Source organism: Arachis hypogaea, chromosome 16, assembly GCF_003086295.3.
Source record: "Arachis hypogaea cultivar Tifrunner chromosome 16, arahy.Tifrunner.gnm2.J5K5, whole genome shotgun sequence".
NCBI lineage: Eukaryota > Viridiplantae > Streptophyta > Magnoliopsida > Fabales > Fabaceae > Arachis > Arachis hypogaea.
In genome coordinates, this window is record NC_092051.1 from 127626047 (window position 1) to 127646719 (window position 20673).

Sequence of the window (20673 nt, forward strand, 5' to 3'; positions counted from 1 at the left end):
AGTAAGCCATGTCTAATTCCTGGACTGGAGCTTTAGACTAACAGTGCAAGATTCCTGGAATTCCTATTAAAAATTTTAAAATCCTTATTTTTCTTTTTCCAATTAAATTTTCGAAAAAATATACAAAAAAAATAATAAAATCATAAAATCAAAAATATTTTTGTGTTTCTTGTTTGAGTATAGAGTCAATTTTTAAGTTTGGTGTCAATTGCATGTTTATCTCTTTCTTGCATTTTTCGAAAACTCATGCATGGTGTTCTTCATGATCTTCAAGTTGTTCTTGGTAAGTCTTCTTGTTTGATCTTTAAAATTTCTTGTTTGGTGTTTCTTCTTGTTTTTCATATGCATTCTTGAATTATTAGTGTCTAAAGAATAAAAAAATTTTTAAGTTTGGTGTCTTGCATGTTTTTCTTTTCTTAAAAATTTTCAAAAATAAGTCTTGATCTTCAAAGTGTTCTTGGTGTTCATCTTGACATTCAAAGTGTTCTTGCATATTTTTCTTGTTTTGATCCAAAATTTTCATGCATTAAGTCTTTTTGATGTTTTTCTCTTTCATCATTAAAAATTCAAAAATAAAAAAAAATATCTTTCCCTTTTTCACTCATAAATTTTCGAAAATTTGAGTTGACTTTTTCAAAACTTTTTAAAATTTAGTTGTTTCTTATGAGTCAAATCAAATTTTCAATTTAAAAATTCTATCTTTTTCAAAATTTTTTCAAAAATCAAATCTTTTTCATTTTTTCTTTTATTTTTTCGAAAATTTCAATTTGATTCTCAAAAATCTTTTTCTTATTTTGTTTCATAATTTCAAAATCTTTACTAACAATTAATGTGATTGATTCAAAAATTTTTCAAGTTGTTACTTGCCTATTAAGAAAGGTTCAATCTTTAAATTTTAAAATCATATCTTTTAGTTTCTTGTTAGTCAAGTAATCAACTTTAATTTTCAAAATCAAATCTTTTTAAATTTTCTTTTTCAAATCTTTTTCAAAATAAATTTCAATCACATCTTTTTCAAAATCAATTTCAAAATCTTTTCTAACTTCTTATCTTTTCAAATTTGATTTTCAAATCTTTTTCAATTAACCACTTAACTTTTTGATTGATTCTTATCTTTTTCAAAACTGCCTAACTAATTCTCTCTCTCTAATTTTCGAAAATTCCTTCCCTCTTTTTCAAAATTCCCTTTTTTTAACTAATTGTTTTAATTTTTAATTTAATTTGATTTCAATTTTAATTTTCGAAATTTAACTTTAAATTTTATTTTTTTAATTTAGTTAATTTTCGAAATTCCCTCTCTCTCATCTCCTTCTATTTATTTATTTATCTACTAACACTTCTCTTCCACCTAAAATTTGAACCCCATCTTCCTCTCCGTGTTCAAATTTTACCTCTTCTCCTTCTTACATTCTTCTCTTCTTATACTTGCATAAGGAATCTCTATACTGTGACATAGAGGATTCCATATTTTCTTTTCTATTTTCTTCTTTTTCATATGAGCAGGAACAAGGATAAGAGCATTCTTGTTGAGGCTGATCCTGAACCTGAAAGGACTCTGAAGAGGAAGCTAAAGGAAGCTAAAGCACAACTCTCTGGAGAAAATCTGACAGAAATTTTTGAAAAAGAAGGAAACATGGCTGAAAATAATAACAATGCAAGGAAGATGCTTGGTGACTTTGCTGCACCAAATTCCAATTTACATGGAAGAAGCATCTCAATTCCTGCCATTGGAGCAAACAACTTTGAGCTTAAACCTCAATTAGTTTCTCTGATGCAACAGAACTGCAAGTTTCATGGACTTCAATCTGAAGATCCTTTTCAGTTCTTAACTGAATTCTTGCAAGACCTGTGATACTGTTAAGACCAATGGGGTTGATCCCGAGGTCTACAGGCTTATGCTTTTCCCATTTGCTGTAAGAGACAGAGCTAGAATATGGTTGGACTCTCAACCTAAGGATAGCCTGAACTCTTGGGATAAGCTGGTCACGGCTTTCTTAGCCAAGTTCTTTCCTCCTCAAAAGCTTAGTAAGCTTAGAATGGATGTTCAAACCTTCAAACAGAAAGAAGGTGAATCCCTCTATGAAGCTTGGGAGAGATACAAGTAACTGACCAAAAAATGTCCTTCTGACATGCTTTCAGAATGGACCATCCTGGATATATTCTATGATAGTCTGTCTGAGCTATCAAAGATGTCACTGGACCGTTCTGCAGGTGGATCCATTCACCTAAAGAAAACGCCTGCAGAAGCTCAAGAACTCATTAACATGGTTGCAAATAACCAGTTCATGTACACTTCTGAAAGGAATCCTGTGAATAATGGGACGCCTATGAGGAAGGGAGTTCTTGAAATTGATACTCTGAATGCCATATTGGCTCAGAATAAAATATTGACTCAGCAAGTCAATATGATCTCTCAGAGTCTGAATGGATTGAAGGAATCATCCAACAGTACTATAGAGGCATCTTCTGAAGGAGAAGCTTATGATCCTGAGAACCCTGCAATAGCAGAGGTGAATTACATGGGTGAATCCTATAGAAATACCTATAATCCCTCATGGAGAAATCATCCAAATTTCTCATGGAAGGATCAACAAAAGCCTCAACAAGGCTTTAATAATGGTGGAAGAAACAGGTTTAGCAATAGCAAGCCTTTTCCATCATCCACTCAGTAACAGACAGAGAGTTCTGAGCAGAATCCATCTAGCTTAGCAAATATAGTCTCTGATCTATCTAAGGCCACTGTAAGTTTCATGAATGAAACACGGTCCTCCATTAGGAATTTGGAGGCACAAGTGGGCCAGCTGAGTAAAAGAGTCACTGAAACTCCTCCTAGTACTCTCCCAAACAATACAGAAGAGAATCCAAAAAGATAGTGCAAGGCCATTGATTTAACCATCATGGCCGAACCTACAAGGGAGGGAGAGGACGTGAATCCCAGTAAGGAAGACCTCCTGGGATGTCCAGTGATCAATAAGGAGTTTCCCTCTGAGGAACCAAAGGAATCTGAGGGTCATCTAGAGACCATAGAGATTCCATTGAACCTCCTTCTACCCTTCATGAGCTCTGATGAGTATTCTTCTTCTAAAGAGAATGAGGATGTTACTGAAGAGCAAGTTGCCAAGTACATTGGTGCAATCATGAAGCTGAATGCCAAGTTATTTGGTAATGAGACTTGAGAAGATGAACCTCCTTTGCTCATCAATGAACTGAGTGATCTGGATCAACTGACATTGCCTCAGAAGAAACAGGATCCTGAAAAGTTCTTAATACCTTGTACCATAGGCACCATGACCTTTGAGAACGCTCTATATGACCTTGGATCAGGGATAAACCTCATGCCACTCTCTATAATGGAGAAACTGGGAATCTTTGAGGTGCAAGCTGCCAGAATCTCATTAGAGATGGCAGACAACTCAAGAAAACAGGCTTATGGACAAGTAGAGGACGTGCTAGTAAAGGTTAAAGGCCTTTACATCCCTGCTGATTTCATAATCCAAGACACTGGAAAGGATGAGGATGAATCCATCATCCTTGGAAGACCCTTCCTAGCCACAGCAAGAGCTGTGATTGATGTGGATAGAGGAGAATTGATCCTTTAACTGAATAAGAACAACCTTGTGTTTAAAACTCAAGGATCTCCTTCTATAACCATGCAGAGTCAACCAAAGCTCCCAAAGTCAAACTCTAAGTTTAGTGTTGGGAAGCCACAACCAAACTCTAAGTTTGGTGTTGAACCCCCACATTCAAACTCTAAGTTTGGTGTTGGAAGGTTCCAACAATGCTCTGAACATCTGTGAGGCTCCATAAGAGCTCACTGTCAAGCTATTGACATTAAAGAAGCGCTTATTGGGAGGCAACCCAATGTTATCTAATTATATTTATTTATCTTCTATTGTTATTTCGTGTTTTATTAGGTTGATGATCATGTGGAGTCACAAAAACTACTGAAAAATAAAAAACAAAATAAAAAACAGCAGAAAAAAATAGCACACCCTGGAGGAGAGCAGTCTGGCGTTTAAACGCCAGAAACAAGCATCTATCTGGCGTTTAACGCCAGAAACAGGCACCAAGCTGGCGTTTAACGCCAGAAACAGGCAACAGTCTGGCGTTAAACGCCAGGATTGCACAGCAAGGGCATTTTACACGCCTAATTGGAGCAGGGATGTTAAGTCCTTGACCCCACTTGATCTGTGGACCCCACAGGATCCCCACCACTTCTTCTCTCCTCTTCACACATTTTCATAACTCTCTTCCCTAAAATAACCTCCACCAATCACCTCCAATTCCTCTCCAAAACCATCATACACCCACCTACACCCACCCCCTCAAATTCAAACCATCACTCCTTCCTTTTCACACATCATAACCACCTTAAACCCCCAGTGGCCAAACCATTCACACACCTCCATCTCCTCCATCTCTTCTTCTTCTCGTCCTTTCTTTCTTCTTTTGCTCGAGGACGAGCAAACCTTCTAAGTTTGGTGTGGTAAAAGCATTACTTTTTTTTCCATAACCATTTATGGCACCTAAGGCCAGAGACATCCTCATTGAAGAGGATAAGTCCATCACTAAGAAAAGGATGGAGCAAACAAGAGATCATGGACCTCAACAAGAGCATGAGGAAACCCCCCACCATGAAATTCCTGAGATGCCTCAAGGGATGCACTTTCCTCCACAGAATTATTGGGAGCAAATCAACACCTCCCTAGGAGAATTAAGTTCCAACATGGGACAATTAAGGGTGGAACATCAAGAGCACTCCATCATTCTCCATGAAATTAGAGAAGATCAAAGAGCTATGAGGGAGGAGCAACAAAGACAAGGAAGAGACATAGAGGAGCTCAAAAGCACCATTGGTCCTTCAAGAAGAGGAAGACGCCACCCTCACTGAGGTGGACTCATTCCTTAATCTCCTTGTCTATTTGTTTTCTGTTTTCGGTTTCCATGCTTTATGTTTTATTTATGTTTGTGTCTTTACTATATGATCATTTGTGTTTAAGTGTTTATGTCTTAAAGCTATGAATGTCCTATGAATCCATCACCTCTCTTAAATGAAAACTGTTTTAAAAACAAAAGAACAAGAAGTACAGGGTTTCGAATTCATCCTTGGAACTAGTTTAATTATTTTGATGTGGTGACAATACTTTTTGTTTTCTGAATGAATGCTTGAACAGTGCATATGTCTTTTGAAGTTGTTGTTTATGAATGTTAAATATGTTGGCTCTTGAAGAATAAGGAAAAAGGAGACATGTTATTTGATAATCTGAAAAATCATAAAAATGATTCTTGAAGCAAGAAAAAGCAGTGAATACAAAAGCTTGCAGAAAAAAAAATAGCAAAAAAAAAGAAAGAAAAAGAAAAAGCAAGCAGAAAAAGCCAAAAACTCTTTAAACCAAAAGGCAAGAGCAAAAAGCCAATAGCCCTTAAAACCAAAATGCAAGGGTAATAAAAAGGATCCAAGGCTTTGAGCATCAGTGAATAGGAGGGCCTAAAGGAATAAAATCCTGGCATAAGCGGCTAAACCAAGCTGTCCCTAACCATGTGCTTGTGGCGTGAAGGTGTCAAGTGAAAGCTTGAGACTGAGCGGTTAAAGTCAAGGTCCAAAGCAAAAAAAGAGTGTGCTTAAAAACCCTGGACACCTCTAATTGGGGAATTTAGCAAAGCTGAGTCACAATCTGAAAAGGTTCACCTAGTTATGTGTCTGTGGCATTTATGTATCCGGTGGTAATACTGAAAAACAAAGTGCTTAGGGCCACGACCAAGACTCATAAAGTAGCTGTGTTCAAGAATCAACATAATGAACTAGGAGAACCAATAACACTATCTAAATTCTAAGTTCTTATAGATGCCAATTATTCTGAACTTCAATGGATAAAGTGAGATGCCAAAACTATTCAAGAGGCAAAAAGCTACAAGTCCCGCTCATCTGATTGGAGCTAAGTTTCATTGATATTTTGGAATTTATAGTATATTCTCTTCTTTTTATCCTATTTGATTTTCAGTTGCTTGGGGACAAGCAACAATTTAAGTTTGGTGTTGTGATGAGCGGATAATTTATACACTTTTTGGCATTGTTTTTACACAGTTTTCAGTATAATTTAATTAGTTTTTAGTATATTTTTATTAGTTTTTAATTAAAATTCACATTTCTGGACTTTACTATGAGTTTGTGTGTTTTTCTGTGATTTCATGTATTTTCTGGCCGAAATTGAGGGACTTGAGCAAAAATCAGATTCAGAGGTTGAAGAAGGACTGCAGATGCTGTTGGATTCTGACCTCCCTGCACTCAAAGTGGATTTTCTGGAGTTACAGAACTTCAAATAGCGCACTCTTAATTGCGTTGGAAAGTAGACATCCAGGGCTTTCCAGCAATATATAATAGTCCATACTTTTTCCGAGTTTAAATGACGCAAACTGGCATTCAACGCCAGTTCCATGCTGCATTCTGGAGTTAAACGCCAGAAACAGGTTGCAAAGTGGAGTTGAACGCCAGAAACAGGTTACAAACTGGCGTTCAACTCCAAGAGAAGCCTCTACATGTGTAAAGCTCAATGCTCAGCCCAAGCACACACCAAGTGGGTCCCAGAAGTGGATTTCTGCATCATTTACTCATTTCTGTAAACCCTAGTAACTAGTTTAGTATAAATAGGACTTTTTACTATTGTATTTACATCTTTAGTTTTATCTTTGGATTATCTTTTGATCCTTTGATCACGTTTAAGGTGCTGGCCATTCGGCCATGCTTGGACCTTATCACTTATGTATTTTCAACGGTAGAGTTTTTACACTCCATAGATTAAGGTGTGGAGCTCTGCTGTTCCTCATGAATTAATACAAAGTACTACTGTTTTTCTATTCAATTCAAGCTTATTCCTTCTCTAAGATATCCATTCGCACCCAAGAACATGATGAATGTGATGATTATGTGACGCTCATCATCATTCTCACCTATGAACGCGTGCCTGACAAACACTTCTGTTCTACATGCAAACAAGCTAGAATGAGTATCTCTTAGATATCTAATACAGAGGACCGAGTCCGAGATATTAGAATCTTCGTGGTATAAGTTAGAACCCATGGATGGCCATTCTTGAGATCTGGAAAGTCTAAACCTTGTCTGTGGTATTCCGAGTAGGATCTGGGAAGGGATGGCTGTGACGAGCTTCAAACTCGTGAGTGCTGGGCGTAGTGAAAGATGCAAAAGGATAGTAAATCCTATTCCAGTATGATCGAGAACCGACAGATGATTAGCCATGCAGTGACAGCGCATTGGACCATTTTCACAGAGAGGATGGGATGTAGCCATTGACAACAGTGATGCCCTATATAAAGCTTGCCATGAAAAGGAGTAGGAATGATTGGATGAAGACAGCAGGAAAGCAGAGGTTCAGGGGAACGAAAGGCATCTCTATACGCTTATCTGAAATTCTCACCAATGAATTACATAAGTATCTCTATCCTAGTTTATATTTCAATTATGTTTTAATTATCAAATCTCCATAACTATCTGAATCCGCCTGATTGAGATTTACAAGGTGACCATAGCTTGCTTCAAGCCGACAATCTCCATGGGATCGACTCTTACTCACGTAAGGTTTATTACTTGGACGACCCAGTGCACTTGCTGGTTAGTTGTGCGGAATTGTGACAAAGTGTGATTCACGTTTGAGAGCACCAAGCCATTGGCGCCATTGTTGAAGATCATGATTTCGCATACCACTATGTTCAGCGAAGATTCAGGGATATTTTTTACATGTTCTTCTGCTCTCTGACTGTCTCCATCTGCAACTTCTAGAGCTTTCTTTTCAGCAGCACTTTTCATGCACCTTCCTTTTTCCTGTTCACTTCTAGCTCTGCTTTCTTTTGCTCGCTGTGGTAAGCCATCCTCGCTTTCCAGGTCGTGAGCTTCATGCGCTGCTTCCATCTCATTCAGTCATGTAGAGCTTGTTCCTTTGCTACCTCTTTCCACCCTCGGTTTCAGCCGTCTAGCCTGCGCCACCCCTAGACCTATTGAGTATTTTGGCTCTCTTGGATTCCAACAAGCCATTGCTGTTGGATTCTTGCACTCCTTCTTGCTGTGATCTATGATCCCACAGTTCAGGCAGTAACAGTCTTGTAACCTTTCATATTTGAATTCAATCCATAGATTTGGTAAGTTATTTCTGTCCATCCAAAACCTAGTAGGGAGAGGTTTGGATACATCAATTGCCACTTTAACCCTGAGAAAGGTCCTCTCTAATACCTCTTCCATCCTAGGATCTTCCACTTCTGCTACAATTCCTATTCTGTTACCAATGTCTCTTGCTGTGTCTGCATTAATATACTTCTGCGGGAGTCCGTGGATCTGAACCCAGAACTTCAAGTAATCATGTGCTACTTCATGCACATATATCCCTTGGGACCATATTTGAAGATTGAGAATTTGTCCCCTGATGCTCCAAGGTCCTCCATTTAGTATTTGTAGCCCTTTTCCCATATCTTTGATGCTAACTAGAATCTTATTTCTTTCGACTGCAGAAATTGATATGCCTTCTAGATTGCCCCATATTCCAAGCAATGTGTTTTTAATGGTCTTGAATGAGAGCTCCTTGTTCGAGATAATCTTCCCAACCAAGTTAATACAATCAGTCTTAAATTTGTGCTACTCTCTGTTCTCCAGTGTGATGGTTTTACCCTCTATTGTTTCCTTTTCGAAACTTGACATCTTGTATTGTAGAAGAGAGTAACTATTCTATTTGAAGTGAACTATAATGAGTTAGTTGGGACAATGGTTTGAAGTGAACGGAGTAGTGGTTGCTTCAGTTTATGAAAATTTGTTAATATTAGATGGGACAATAATGATAGATAAGTAGAATTTTTTATGACAATGTAGAGGATTTATGTGATTATGATGAGCTGGATAGAAAGAACCTTAAGTTCTTAGTGTACTCTCCTACCTAGAGAGAAGAGTTCTCCTAGAGAAAAAATCTATTCTATTATTGTTTTCTGTTTACTAGAGTCTGGATACCACAACCTATACTCTTGTTAGCAGATAAACTACGTTTGAAATTGGGCCACGCAAAGTTAATTTAATAGTGACAAATTCAATCCAACTGTGTATATAATAAAAATTACAAATTTTATCAAATGCCTCTTAACCCCAAACTAAGAGATACTGTAAAAAAAATAAAAAACAAATTATATATATATTTTTTTAGTTTTCCATGGTATCTCCTAACCGACATGTTAAGGACTAATCCGTTGCAGATCTAATCTCCATTTAAGGGTCTGACGAATGAGCTGACCACTTGATCAACCAAATTGGTTGAAAAAAAAATTATATATTTAATAGCGATTAATTCCTGAATTTATTATTTTACCGAGTTTTTCACGTTAGATGAGCCAAATTATTTGGGCAAAGTGGCTTGACAAAAAGACCATCGGAGTATATAGTTCTTACATTCATTTAATTTTTTGTTGAAAATCAAGTTGTCCACTTGCCCTTCATGAAAATAAAAATAAGAGACCAAAAGAGTATTTATTTTATTTATTCAATTTTAAATACACGGTGTAATACAAATACATTATTCACAAAGCTAAAAGTGATGATACAGAATTCTATAATCTAGCATTTCATTTTCCTATCTTAAAAAATTGTTAAATTAGAATATATTTTCTCTGGTACTCCTATGCATATCCGAAGAGTAAAAATTCATAAACCATATGTACTTGTTAAGCTACTTGAAGCTTGGGAATTAAGGTGAAGAACTTGAGGAGAAATTATCTACAACTTGTTCTTCTAAGCAATTCAAGTACCTGTAATGCTTCTGCAGGAGTTCCTCTATGTCATCAACACCAATGATCTTGTTCTCTTGGAGAAACTCTGCAACATAGTTGTTTGTTTTCTCCACCGATATTGTCTTATCCAATGTGTAAATATCATCCAGCACATTAGCATTTCTATAGAGTTGAACCATGCATGCATAATGCTCCAACAAAGGTGTTATACCATAATGTTGTGTCATGAGATTGAAATACTTCTGACCTTGTTCAAGATCATTCAATTGAAGGCATGCATTCAGAACACCAACAAATGTGATAGCATCAGGAACTTCATTTGACTTATTATTCAACATTTCCTCAAAAAGTTCCAATGCTTCATTCCTCAATCCATGCACACCCAAGCTAGTGATCATTGTGTTCCACGTGGCTAAGTTCTTAGCCTCCATGGTATCGAAAACTTGCCTTGCATCATCTAAACTGCCACATTTGCTGTACATGTCTATAAGAGCAGTACCCAAGAAAGGATCAAGTTTGAAGTCATTGTTGAAAGCATAATCATGAATCCATTTACCCAATTTGAGGCTACCCATTTCAGCACAAGCCTTGATCAAGCTCACAAGGGTGAACTCGTTGGGCTGCACACCATCAAGTCGCATTCTTTCAAACAAGTCAAAGGCCTCCATTGGCTGCTGGTGTCTCACATACCCATCAATCATCGCCGTCCACGAAACAACATTCTTAGAAGGCATTTCCTCAAACAATCTCCGAGCAGCCTCGAGTCGTCCGCAAGCAACTAGACCTCCAATCGCCGTGGTCCAAGAAACAACCTCCTGCACGCGCATTTTATCGAACACCTTGTGTCCATTATCAGCATCCTCACATTTGAAGTAAAGATTCATCATAGTGTTCTGCACATAGGTGTCATTCCAAAACCCCATTTTGATTGCTAAAGCTTGCACAACTTTTCCAAAATCAGTCGCTGAAGAAGCAATGCAAGCATTAATCACAAAAGGGTATGTGAACTTGTCAAGTTCAATGCCCTTTGACACCATAATAGTGAACAAAATAAGAGCTTTTTCAGGGGAACCAAACCTAGTGTATGCTCTAATCATCACATTCCAAGTGAAGGTATCTGGGGAAATGAGTTGCTCAAAAACCAATTTGGCATAGTTCAATTTGCCATAAGAGGAAGAAATTTGAATGAGGTTCCTAATGAGTAATTGATCATGTGTGAGGCCATAACGGATTATTCTTCCATGAACTTGCTTGAGATGCTTGAAATTGGAGCACCTTTGGAGATAGAAAAGTGCTTCTTTTGAACCAAATTTTGGTCTTTGGGTACCAAAATAAACATAATTAATATCTGGGGTGCAGAAACATGCTACCTTCATGTCATGCCCAGTTCCAAATTTTGCTTTCTGTTGTTGTTGCCAATGCCAAATTGGGAAGCTTCAGAACACACCAAAATTGTAAAAAAGAGAAAAAGAAAAGAAAAAAAAAAAAAGAAGAAAAATGCATATACACACATGCATATATGGAAACAACAAAAAGGATATGGTGAAAAAATTGCTACACGCATGACCTCACAAAATGGTTGAATCATGGATGATGGACCCTCTGGATAAGGTTGCATTTATTTGTCAAAGTGCATGAAAAAGGAAAAAGAAAAAAAGAAAATTCAAATGGATTAATGGTTCAGCACAAGAATGTGGACATGAACTTTTCGCGTGTTTAAAATCCAGATAAAAAAGAGTTCATGTTGTTCCAATCACGGCCACAATATTGCGCGGATTTAAGTTCCAATTAAAGATTGATTAGTGGGTTGTTATCTATGTAAGGCAATTTTCTAATATTTATTTTTGGGGATGAGTGAGTTAATTATTTATTTAACTTAAATTAGTTTTAATATTAATATTTCATAATAAATAAATAATTTAATTATACTAAGTTTGCTTAAATTATATCATTAAATAATTTTTTATATGTAATAAATTTTATTAATTCAATAATTGAATTATGTCATATTATCGTGATAATTAAGTTTAACAAATTTCCTTAAATTTAGACATCAATAAATATGTAATCTAGTAGTCATATTCTTTTATTTTTAAAAACAACATAATAAGACCTACTTTACTATATTTTTTAATTATAAAATATTTCGGTCAATTTTTTTTTTGTAAAGTGGATTGGATAGCCTTTAATTTTAGGTATTATATTCATACACTATACACTTACACAATACACTCACATATACTATATAGGTACACACTATTAATATGGTTCTATATTTTTCTAAAAGAATTTGAATCCAGTGCAACTCTATGTGAGACAAACAAAATTGCTATCTGACCCAAACTCAACTGCATTTCGGTCAATTCATATGGGCAAAATGAGTGGCAACCTGGGCGATAAAAACACTTGCTTCTTTGGCCTAACAAGAGAAAGAAAACCACCTTATAAATTATAGGTTTAATTACTCTGTTGGTCCCTATAGTTTATCGAAATTTTCAATTAGGTCCCTACACTTTTTTCCTTTCAATTGGGTCCCTGCCCCCAATTTTTTTTTCAATTAGATCCCTATTGACGGTAAACGTTACAAAAAACGTTAAGATTGAGTGATTTGACCATTATAACCCTCACTTATCCCTTACAAATGAAGGAGACTCCGTAGGGATCTGAGTTCTAACTCTCTTCTTTTCGCCTCTTCCTCAAACTTCTGCTCCTCTCTTTGCAACCCTTACCCTTACTATGTCAATACTCATAGATCAGAGTCAGTTATCTTCAGGAGTCTGTAGTTCCAGAACCCTCGTCAAGAAGAGACATCTTTGTTTTTGTGGTGAGGCAGTTGCTGTGATGTCTTCTTCGGCAGTAGCAAGCCATGGAAGAAGGTATGTTGGTTGTGGGAGAATGCCAAAATGCAAGTTCTTCGAGTGGATTGATGATGAAGATGAGAAGAGCGGATGGTTGAAGCAAAAAGAAAGGAGGGTTCAGTGCTTTTGTGGAGACACTCTGATTCTTCATAGTTCAAGTACATCAAAAAATCCAAACAGAAGATTCATTTCTTGCCCTAATAGGAGATGCAAGTTTTTGAGTGAGTTGATGGGAAAGAAAAAAAAATATCTAGAGAAGATGCAGTGAGCAGTTCACAGCAAGTACTTGGAATGGTTAGAGAATTTGAGGCACAAGAAAGGAAGATAGACAGATTAAGTGTGGATCTAGAGAGATTAATTGCAGAGGTTGGAGAAGTAGATGCCTGGGTAGGAAGGTTATGTGCTGAGCTGAGTTCAGTAGAGGAGCAATTTGCTAAGATGGAAGATAGTATGAAAAATCAATACAAGATGCTAATTATGCTAGGCTTGATATTAGATGTTTTGATTGTTGCAGTGTTATATGTAAAGATGTAGAAAGCATGGCTGTTATGATAATGTAATAGTCTATATAAGACAATAGTGTACTGTTTATAATGCAATGAAGTTATATGAAATGTTTAATTTTTGTAAATGAAAGTTGTTCCTTTGCTATTTAATATGCATACAAGTATGATACTGAGAAAAAAGTAGGTAAAACAAAAGATGCATTGAATTATAATAGATACCATTATTTTTTACATTATATAATATAGGACACCTAGATAGCAACAAAATAATTGTGACACCCACTCATAATAGTTTTCTACCCACATAACAAAAGTGGTCCACAACACATAATAACAGTGGTCCAAACAATAAAGAAACCAGAGTTAGGTGAACACAAATCCTACATAACACAAGAGATATCAAAAAGAAACCCTAAACTCTCTTCAGCCTCAATCAAGTGTAAGGTCAACATGTTCAGGCGGCTGATTTGTTGCCTTCCTAACTCCAATCTTGAGTCTTCCACTTCTTCTGACTCCAAAGATTTTGGTATTGGGCAAATGTTGAGATGCTGGTGCAGTGGGCAGTGATGCAGGTGTAGGCAAAGTGGTGGGCAGTGATGCGGGTGTGGGTAAGGTGGTAGGCTGTGATGGTGGTGCATGGGTGTTTGTAGGCTGTGAGGGTGGGACAGGGGTGTGTGGTGGCTGGGATGGGGGTGCAGGGGTGTGTGGTGGCTGGGATGTAGGTGCAGGGGTGTTTGAAGGACTTGATGCTGTTGTAGTGGGTGCAGCCCTCCCTCTACCCCTTCCTCTGGCCATCCCTCCTGCTGCTCTTCCTCTGCCTCTCCCTTTAACCATCCTGGATCTAGCAGTTGCAGCAGCTGCAGATCCATTTTCTTCATTAGCAGCAGCAGGTTCATTAGCAGCAGAGTCAACTCCTCCAGCTCCAGTTGCAGCATCAGATCCTCGTGTGCCTTCAGGAGCTACAAGATGAAATAGCAGTTAATAATAGTTCATCAACATATGAACAAAATAACTTGGTAAACAATACCTGTTACTATAGGGTTTGGACAGAGTCTCCTATTGTGTCCGTATTGGCCACAATTACTGCAGGTAACAGAAGTTTCAGATCTTCTATATTTTGTTTGTGATCTGTTTTCATCGGGTTCCCTTATCCTAACCATCCTTGGCCTTCCTGGTTTAACTCTGAAAATTGGAGGGATGATGGTATCGCATTGTATCTTTGGCCACATATTTTCTCCATTGATTGGTGATATTGACTGCCCATATGTAGCAAGGTATGCTGCCTTGCTGTAATAGTTACTGCAATAATCTTCCGGGTTGTCACCCTTCTCAAAGATAGCACAGCAAGCATGGGGACACGGCATACCACACAAACCCCAGAACCTACAACTATACCTTCCAGCCATCAAATCGACCACAAACCTTTCCATGATCATCCTGTTCTTATGGTGGACTTCAAACTTCAGGTCTCCTGCCCATTTAGCTTGCCACTCCATAGCTCTAACCGCGATGATATCTAGCCGTTTCTTGGGTTTTGGCAAAAGTGTACCCTCATACCTCTCTGCCTTCTTCTTTTTCTCTGCAAACCTTGTCATCAAATAGCACTTAATCCATTCAAACATTGTCAGAATTGGCTTGTCTCTTGCCTCTAGGATTCTTCCATTGAATGCCTCCGAGATGTTGTTCATCAGCATGTCACTCTTGGCCAGAAATGTAAAGTGACTCTTTGTCCACAATTTTGGATTCAAAGCAAACAACTTCTCATAACAGTCTCTGTTGAGCTCCTTTAATTGATTCATCCTCCTTTCCCATTCTTCCACATAGGTAGCTTTGGCAATAGACAGAATTAGGTCCCTTAGTACAGTACCACCCCCATATACTTTCTTACAGTTGGCATATAAATGCCTCAGACAAAGCCTATGCTCCAGTGTTGGCAATGCCTCTTGAAAGATTTGCATCAGCCCCTGTTTTATTGATTCAGTCCAGAACACAATATACACAACATAGTCAGGTAAATGTTCACTAACATATCAAATTAATGTTCAAAAGCTTAGCCATTGCATCTAAACATAGCATCACTAACATATCAAATTTATGTTCACAATCTTAGGCATTGCATATATGATCATATAAATTTTAGATTTATATCTACAAACTTATCAAGTGCATATATGATCATATACATATCAGCTTAATATTCACAAGCCTCCAGTTGCATATATCATCATAAGCATAGCAGACTTAGATTCACAACCTTATATTCACAAACTCATATCAGTTGCATATATCATCATAAACATGGCAGACTTATATTCACAAACTTATATTCACAAACTCATATCAGTTGCTTATATCATCATAGCAGATTTATATTTAGATAAAATTAGTTGCAAAAAATTAAAGTGATACCTTTTGTTGGTCACTCATAAAAACCCACTTTCTTGATTCTCCAATGTCATTTAACAGCATCTCCAAGAACCACCCCCAACTCTCCTTAGTCTCTGCCTCTACTGCAGCTACGGCTATCGGAAAGTAATTGTCATTTGGATCTCTACCAACAGCAACTAGCAGCTACTGTCCATGGTCGCCCTTCAAGTAACATCCATCCACGCCAATAATAGGTCTACACCCCGCCAAGAAGCCTTTCTTGACTGCATCAAGGCACATGTACATTCTCATAAATCGGGACTGGTGCGTAAGAGAAGGCCTATCAACCAATATGGTCAGACTAGATCCTGGATTTGCCCTAAGTATCTCTACACAGTAATCCCTTAGTTTAGCATACTGTTGGATTGCCCGTCCATGTACCTCTTCTCTTGCCTTCCTCCTTGCCCAGTAAGCCTTACCAACACTGATATTGGCCATGTATTTGTCTTGTATAGTCTGAATAACTGTCGCAACCTTCATCTCTTCCCCTCTACTGATGTTGTTGGCAATCTTCTTTGAGATCCAACTACTTGATGCATGTCTTCCGCTATAGTTCCTTCCACATGTATGCTTTCCATTCAATGTCTTGATCCGGAAACAGTCAGAACCCCCCACCTTACTCGCAAAACAAACCCACTTGCACTTTCCCTTTCTTCCTTTGCAAACAACTCTACACCTCACCTTATCATTTTTTTGAAACCTAATGTCCCTACCATTCAATAGGGCATGCTCCTTAATAGCCTCTTTGAATTGACTAAGTGATTTAAATTCCAGCCCCACCTGAAATTCATACTCTCTGTTCATCTCTGCCTCATTGTACTTAGGGAACCTCCTCTTTTTTATCATATCATCAGAGTCCCCCTCATAACTATCTATGTCATCAGTCTCATATCCATCAGATAAGCTTCCAAGTTGCTCATCACCCTCCCTTAAACCTTCATCACCTTCAGCTGTTCCAGTTGCTGCAGTTCTCTCATCATTTAGTGGGCCAGTAAATCCCCCAAATGCATTTGATGGTGGATCATTATCCTCCACCTCAAATCCAAACTGATCATCATGGTCACCATCATCGGCACTATCATCAAATACTTTTTCTTCAGTAGAAGGCTCTGACTCAGCATCCACTTCAACCTCTAGCAACCCATCATCATCAGCACTGTCCTCACCTTCCTCTGGCACATAATCAGCATCAGTTGAAGTGATCTCAATCCCGTTACTTTCTCTGGCTCCATCGACAACATATACCTCGCAATGTTTGCAGGAATTTGACACTAGTGACCTAGCCATTCTCATCGCATCCCCATCAGACTTCAACTCTCTCAGACCTGACTTCAAATCCATCCCAGGTTCCTTGTACCAGACCCTAGCGAAACCCTTATACCCTAGTTGCTTTAGCTGACTGACAATCTCTTGCAATGACCATTCATCAACCTCAAAATGTAAATCCTCCACAACCATTCCTCCTAAATACTCTAATCGTTGTCCACTGTCAACAAATTTGCCACCATGATGGATTTCGATACTGAAATCCAAATCACCCATAACTGCATACAAAAAAAAAATAATGCCATAAATCCCTCTTCAAACACTTTCAGAAACAAAAGGAAGCTCTAATAAACAGAATGACAAACTTTTCCAGGAGAAAAGAACAAAAACCCTTCAACGAGTGAAACATTGAACGTTGTCTTACCTAGAGGAAGAAGCAACGCCTACGACGACGGCAGTGATACCGGAGACGCCAAACCCTCCCGCAAATGGTATTTCAGAAAAATATGAGTGAAGGAGCATTAAGGATTTCACATAAAGTTACAGAATCTTTAACTTAGGAACGGAATATTCCATTAAATCTAACTGTTTGGTCACAGTAGGGACCTAATTGAAAAAAAATTGGGGGCAGGGACCCAATTGAAAGGAAAAAAAGTGTAGGGACCTAATTGAAAATTTCGCTAAACTATAAGGACCAATAGAGTAATTAAACCTAAATTATAATAAGGCCTATCATCATGATATAATAATTAATTATACTATCAATCATAATACCAATAAATAAATATATATATATTATTAATATTTGAATTAGTCGAGTGATTAGTTTAAACAAGTATTAAAAATTTGAATTTCACTTTATATATATAGTAACTCGTTAATTAATATAAATTATAAAGTATACATTAAAATATATAATATATATTAAAAATAAATTAACTACATATATTTATGGTGATTTTTAACTAATCTTCTTATAAATAAAAATTAAGTATTTTTTATAATTTAGTCAATTGTTATTAAAAGAATTTATCTATAACAACAACAACAACAAAGCTTTGTCCTACTAGGTAGGGTCAGCTACCTGAATCAAACGACGCTATTGAGCTTTGTAATGTATTATGTCTACAACGAGATCGTTTACATGTAGATTTCGTTTGACCACCTCATGGATGGTCTTCTTAGGTCTTCCTCTGTCTTTCACCTCTTGTCCTCCTTCATCTCATCCACCCTCCTAACTGGGTGCTCTATCGGTGTTTTTCTCACATGTCTAAACCACCTGAGACGCGATTCTACCATTTTTTCCACCATGGGTACTACTCCAACTCTCTCCCTTATATCTTCGTTCCTTATTTTATCTAATTGCGTATGACCGCTCATCCATCTCAACATCTTCATCTATGCCACACTTAACTTATGTTCGTGCTCCCCTTTGGCCACCCAACACTCTGTACCATAAAGTATAGCCGGTCTTATAGCTGTGCGATATAATTTATCTTTAAGTTTTAAAGACACTTTTTTGTCACATATAAAACCAGATGCACTCCGCCATTTTAACCAACCTGTTTGGATCCTATGATTTACATCATGTTCAATCTCTCCATTAATCTATTATAATATATGTGATCCTTACTCTCTTCTTTTATTACTACGATACCTCTCCATCATCCTTTTTAACAGGTATATTGTTTCGGTGGTGGATCTGCCTAACAATGTCAAATAATTTTTAATCTTAATTAATTAAATTAAATTACTAAACCATGATAAAATCTATTTTATAAATTATAATAGATTTAAAAAAAATGCCTCTCTTTTTTTAATTTCTCGGTCTATCTATTTTTTTTAACATGTTCCAAATTTTCAGTCATAAAAAATTAAAAAAAAATAGAAGTAAAAGCTTCAAATGTAAGAGGAGTTTTTTTTTATAACTAGCGTAACATGGATTTTTTTTTCCTTATAACTAACAGCTAGAATGTATATAGTTTGAATGACACTCTATATATTACATATATACAAGTGTATAAATATATTATAATTTTTAATTTTTTAGTTGTTTACAAGGTTCTAATTAAACTTGTTATTGGAGAAATATAAAGTACTATGCGCATGATTAATATCTCTAATAAGATGCCCACTCTAATTCCCTTATTCTTGTTCTTCTAATTTTAAATTTTTGTTTTGTTTTTGTGTTGAATTTTTTTTAACCTTTATTTTTATCTTTTGATTTTCCTTTTTTTTTTTTGGAACACGTTAAAAAAATTGGACAGACCGAAAAAATTGGAAATTATAAAATAAAATATCTTTAAAAATTATTGTAATTTGAAAATTTTTTTTTACCATAATTTAGTAATAATTTAGTTTAATTAATTAAGATTAGAGAATGATTTATTTTAATTACACATTAATTCTTCTAATAATAATAAAAAAACGATAAAAAAAATACTTAATTCTCTATTTATAAAAAAAATTAGCTAAAACTTACTTATATTTTATACACAAATATATAATAATTAATTTTAATGATTAAATTTAATATATACCTACCATTTTTAGTCACCAAAAAAATACCTACCATTTTTGCTACTCATTATAAGCTAGATTGTTCACCCAAATCCTGAAGTTGATCACATGCTGATGCGAACATGAACTCTGATTCAGGTCAGCAAACTAACTCAATGGAAGGCCCAATTGAAAACCCAGCTGATGTACCTGCCGAAGAGGGGCGAGAAGCAGCAAGTCCAATTAGAAATAGGAGGGTGAGAAAGGCCCCATATTGGGCCAGGGACTATCAAATGGAAAAGTGAGTGTGGGTGCACAATAGAAGCGGGATGGAGAGTTAGTTAGAACACCAGGAGAATATAGTAGGAGGCAGAAAAAGGATTAAGTCTGTTACGGGTGGAGTTTATTCTCCCTGAACTCGAAGGCAGGGAATTGTGACGTATATCTATATTTCAGAATTAATACACCATTCTTTTTCTCTTTTAATCAAATTTTACATTGATTTCTCTTTACTGCTATATTCTTGTGCAACATTTTTGGTGCTCTCGTTGAGAGGTGTTGCGATGGACACTGGAACTTCACTCTCCCAATTGGAAGAAGTATGCAAGGAAAATCGGTCTGAGATCGCCGTGTTGCAGCGAAACCATATAGAGACGATGTCGCAACTCTCCGGCACTCAGGAACGGATCGGATCGGTTGAGTCCTCCATGAAGAATATTGAGAAGATGTTGCGTGAGACTCTGAAGCTGAAGCAGGCAGTCCCAGAGCAGGGGACCAACAATAGTTTTTTGAGTTCACGAGTGAATCCCAATCGAGCTACTGGCTGAAAAGAGTGAAGACGGAGCTGCCTATGTTTGACGGTGAAGGTGTAGAAGAGTGGACGTTCCGAGCTCGTGAGTACTTCGAGCTATATGTGGTGCCTGAAGCGTGGAAGGTAAGAATGCTTTCATTTCATTTGACTGGAGCTGCCTATATTTGGTATCGTTGGTGTGTGAACAATGCCATTAACCACACATAGGAGAGTTTTTTGGAAGCTCTTTGTACCAGGTTCGGCAAGAGCTTGTTCCATGATCCCAAGGCGGCCTTGAAGGAGCTTAAACAGACAACAACGGTGGCTACATATCAGCATAAGTTCGAGGAGCTCTCGAACCAGGTGATGGGGTAAAGCGAGGAGTGGGTGATCTCGTTGTTTGTGGCCGGTTTATCGGAACCGTTGAAATGCGAATTAATGTTAGTCAAGCCTAGATCATATGTTGATGCTGTCTCGTTGGCTAAACTCCATTAGCAGAAGAACTTGGCCTGCTCCGTGAATTTGAGACCACAAGGGTACCGCAACCTTG

At 37.1% G+C, this 20673-nt stretch overlaps 2 protein-coding genes and 1 non-coding gene across 3 annotated transcripts; all 3 read right to left on the minus strand.

Annotated features, from left to right (window-relative positions):
• Positions 1–2027: 2027 nt before the first annotated feature.
• On the minus strand, positions 2028–2135 carry LOC112759976 (small nucleolar RNA R71). The gene has a single exon (XR_003180435.1). It is a non-coding gene; the product is annotated as a small nucleolar RNA R71 (small nucleolar RNA).
• A 5798-nt stretch (positions 2136–7933) lies between these two features.
• Positions 7934–8476, minus strand: LOC140180223 (uncharacterized protein At4g02000-like). Its single transcript, XM_072220669.1, has one exon. It carries the CDS (start codon positions 8474–8476, stop codon positions 7934–7936), a length of 543 nt encoding a protein of 180 aa, XP_072076770.1.
• Positions 8477–9498: 1022 nt separating this feature from the next.
• Positions 9499–11523, minus strand: LOC112754929 (pentatricopeptide repeat-containing protein At3g26630, chloroplastic). Its single transcript, XM_025802757.3, has one exon. The coding sequence runs from the start codon at positions 11151–11153 to the stop codon at positions 9735–9737; it is 1419 nt and encodes a 472-aa protein (XP_025658542.1). The 5' UTR covers positions 11154–11523; the 3' UTR covers positions 9499–9734.
• Between the last annotated feature and the right edge of the window lie 9150 nt (positions 11524–20673).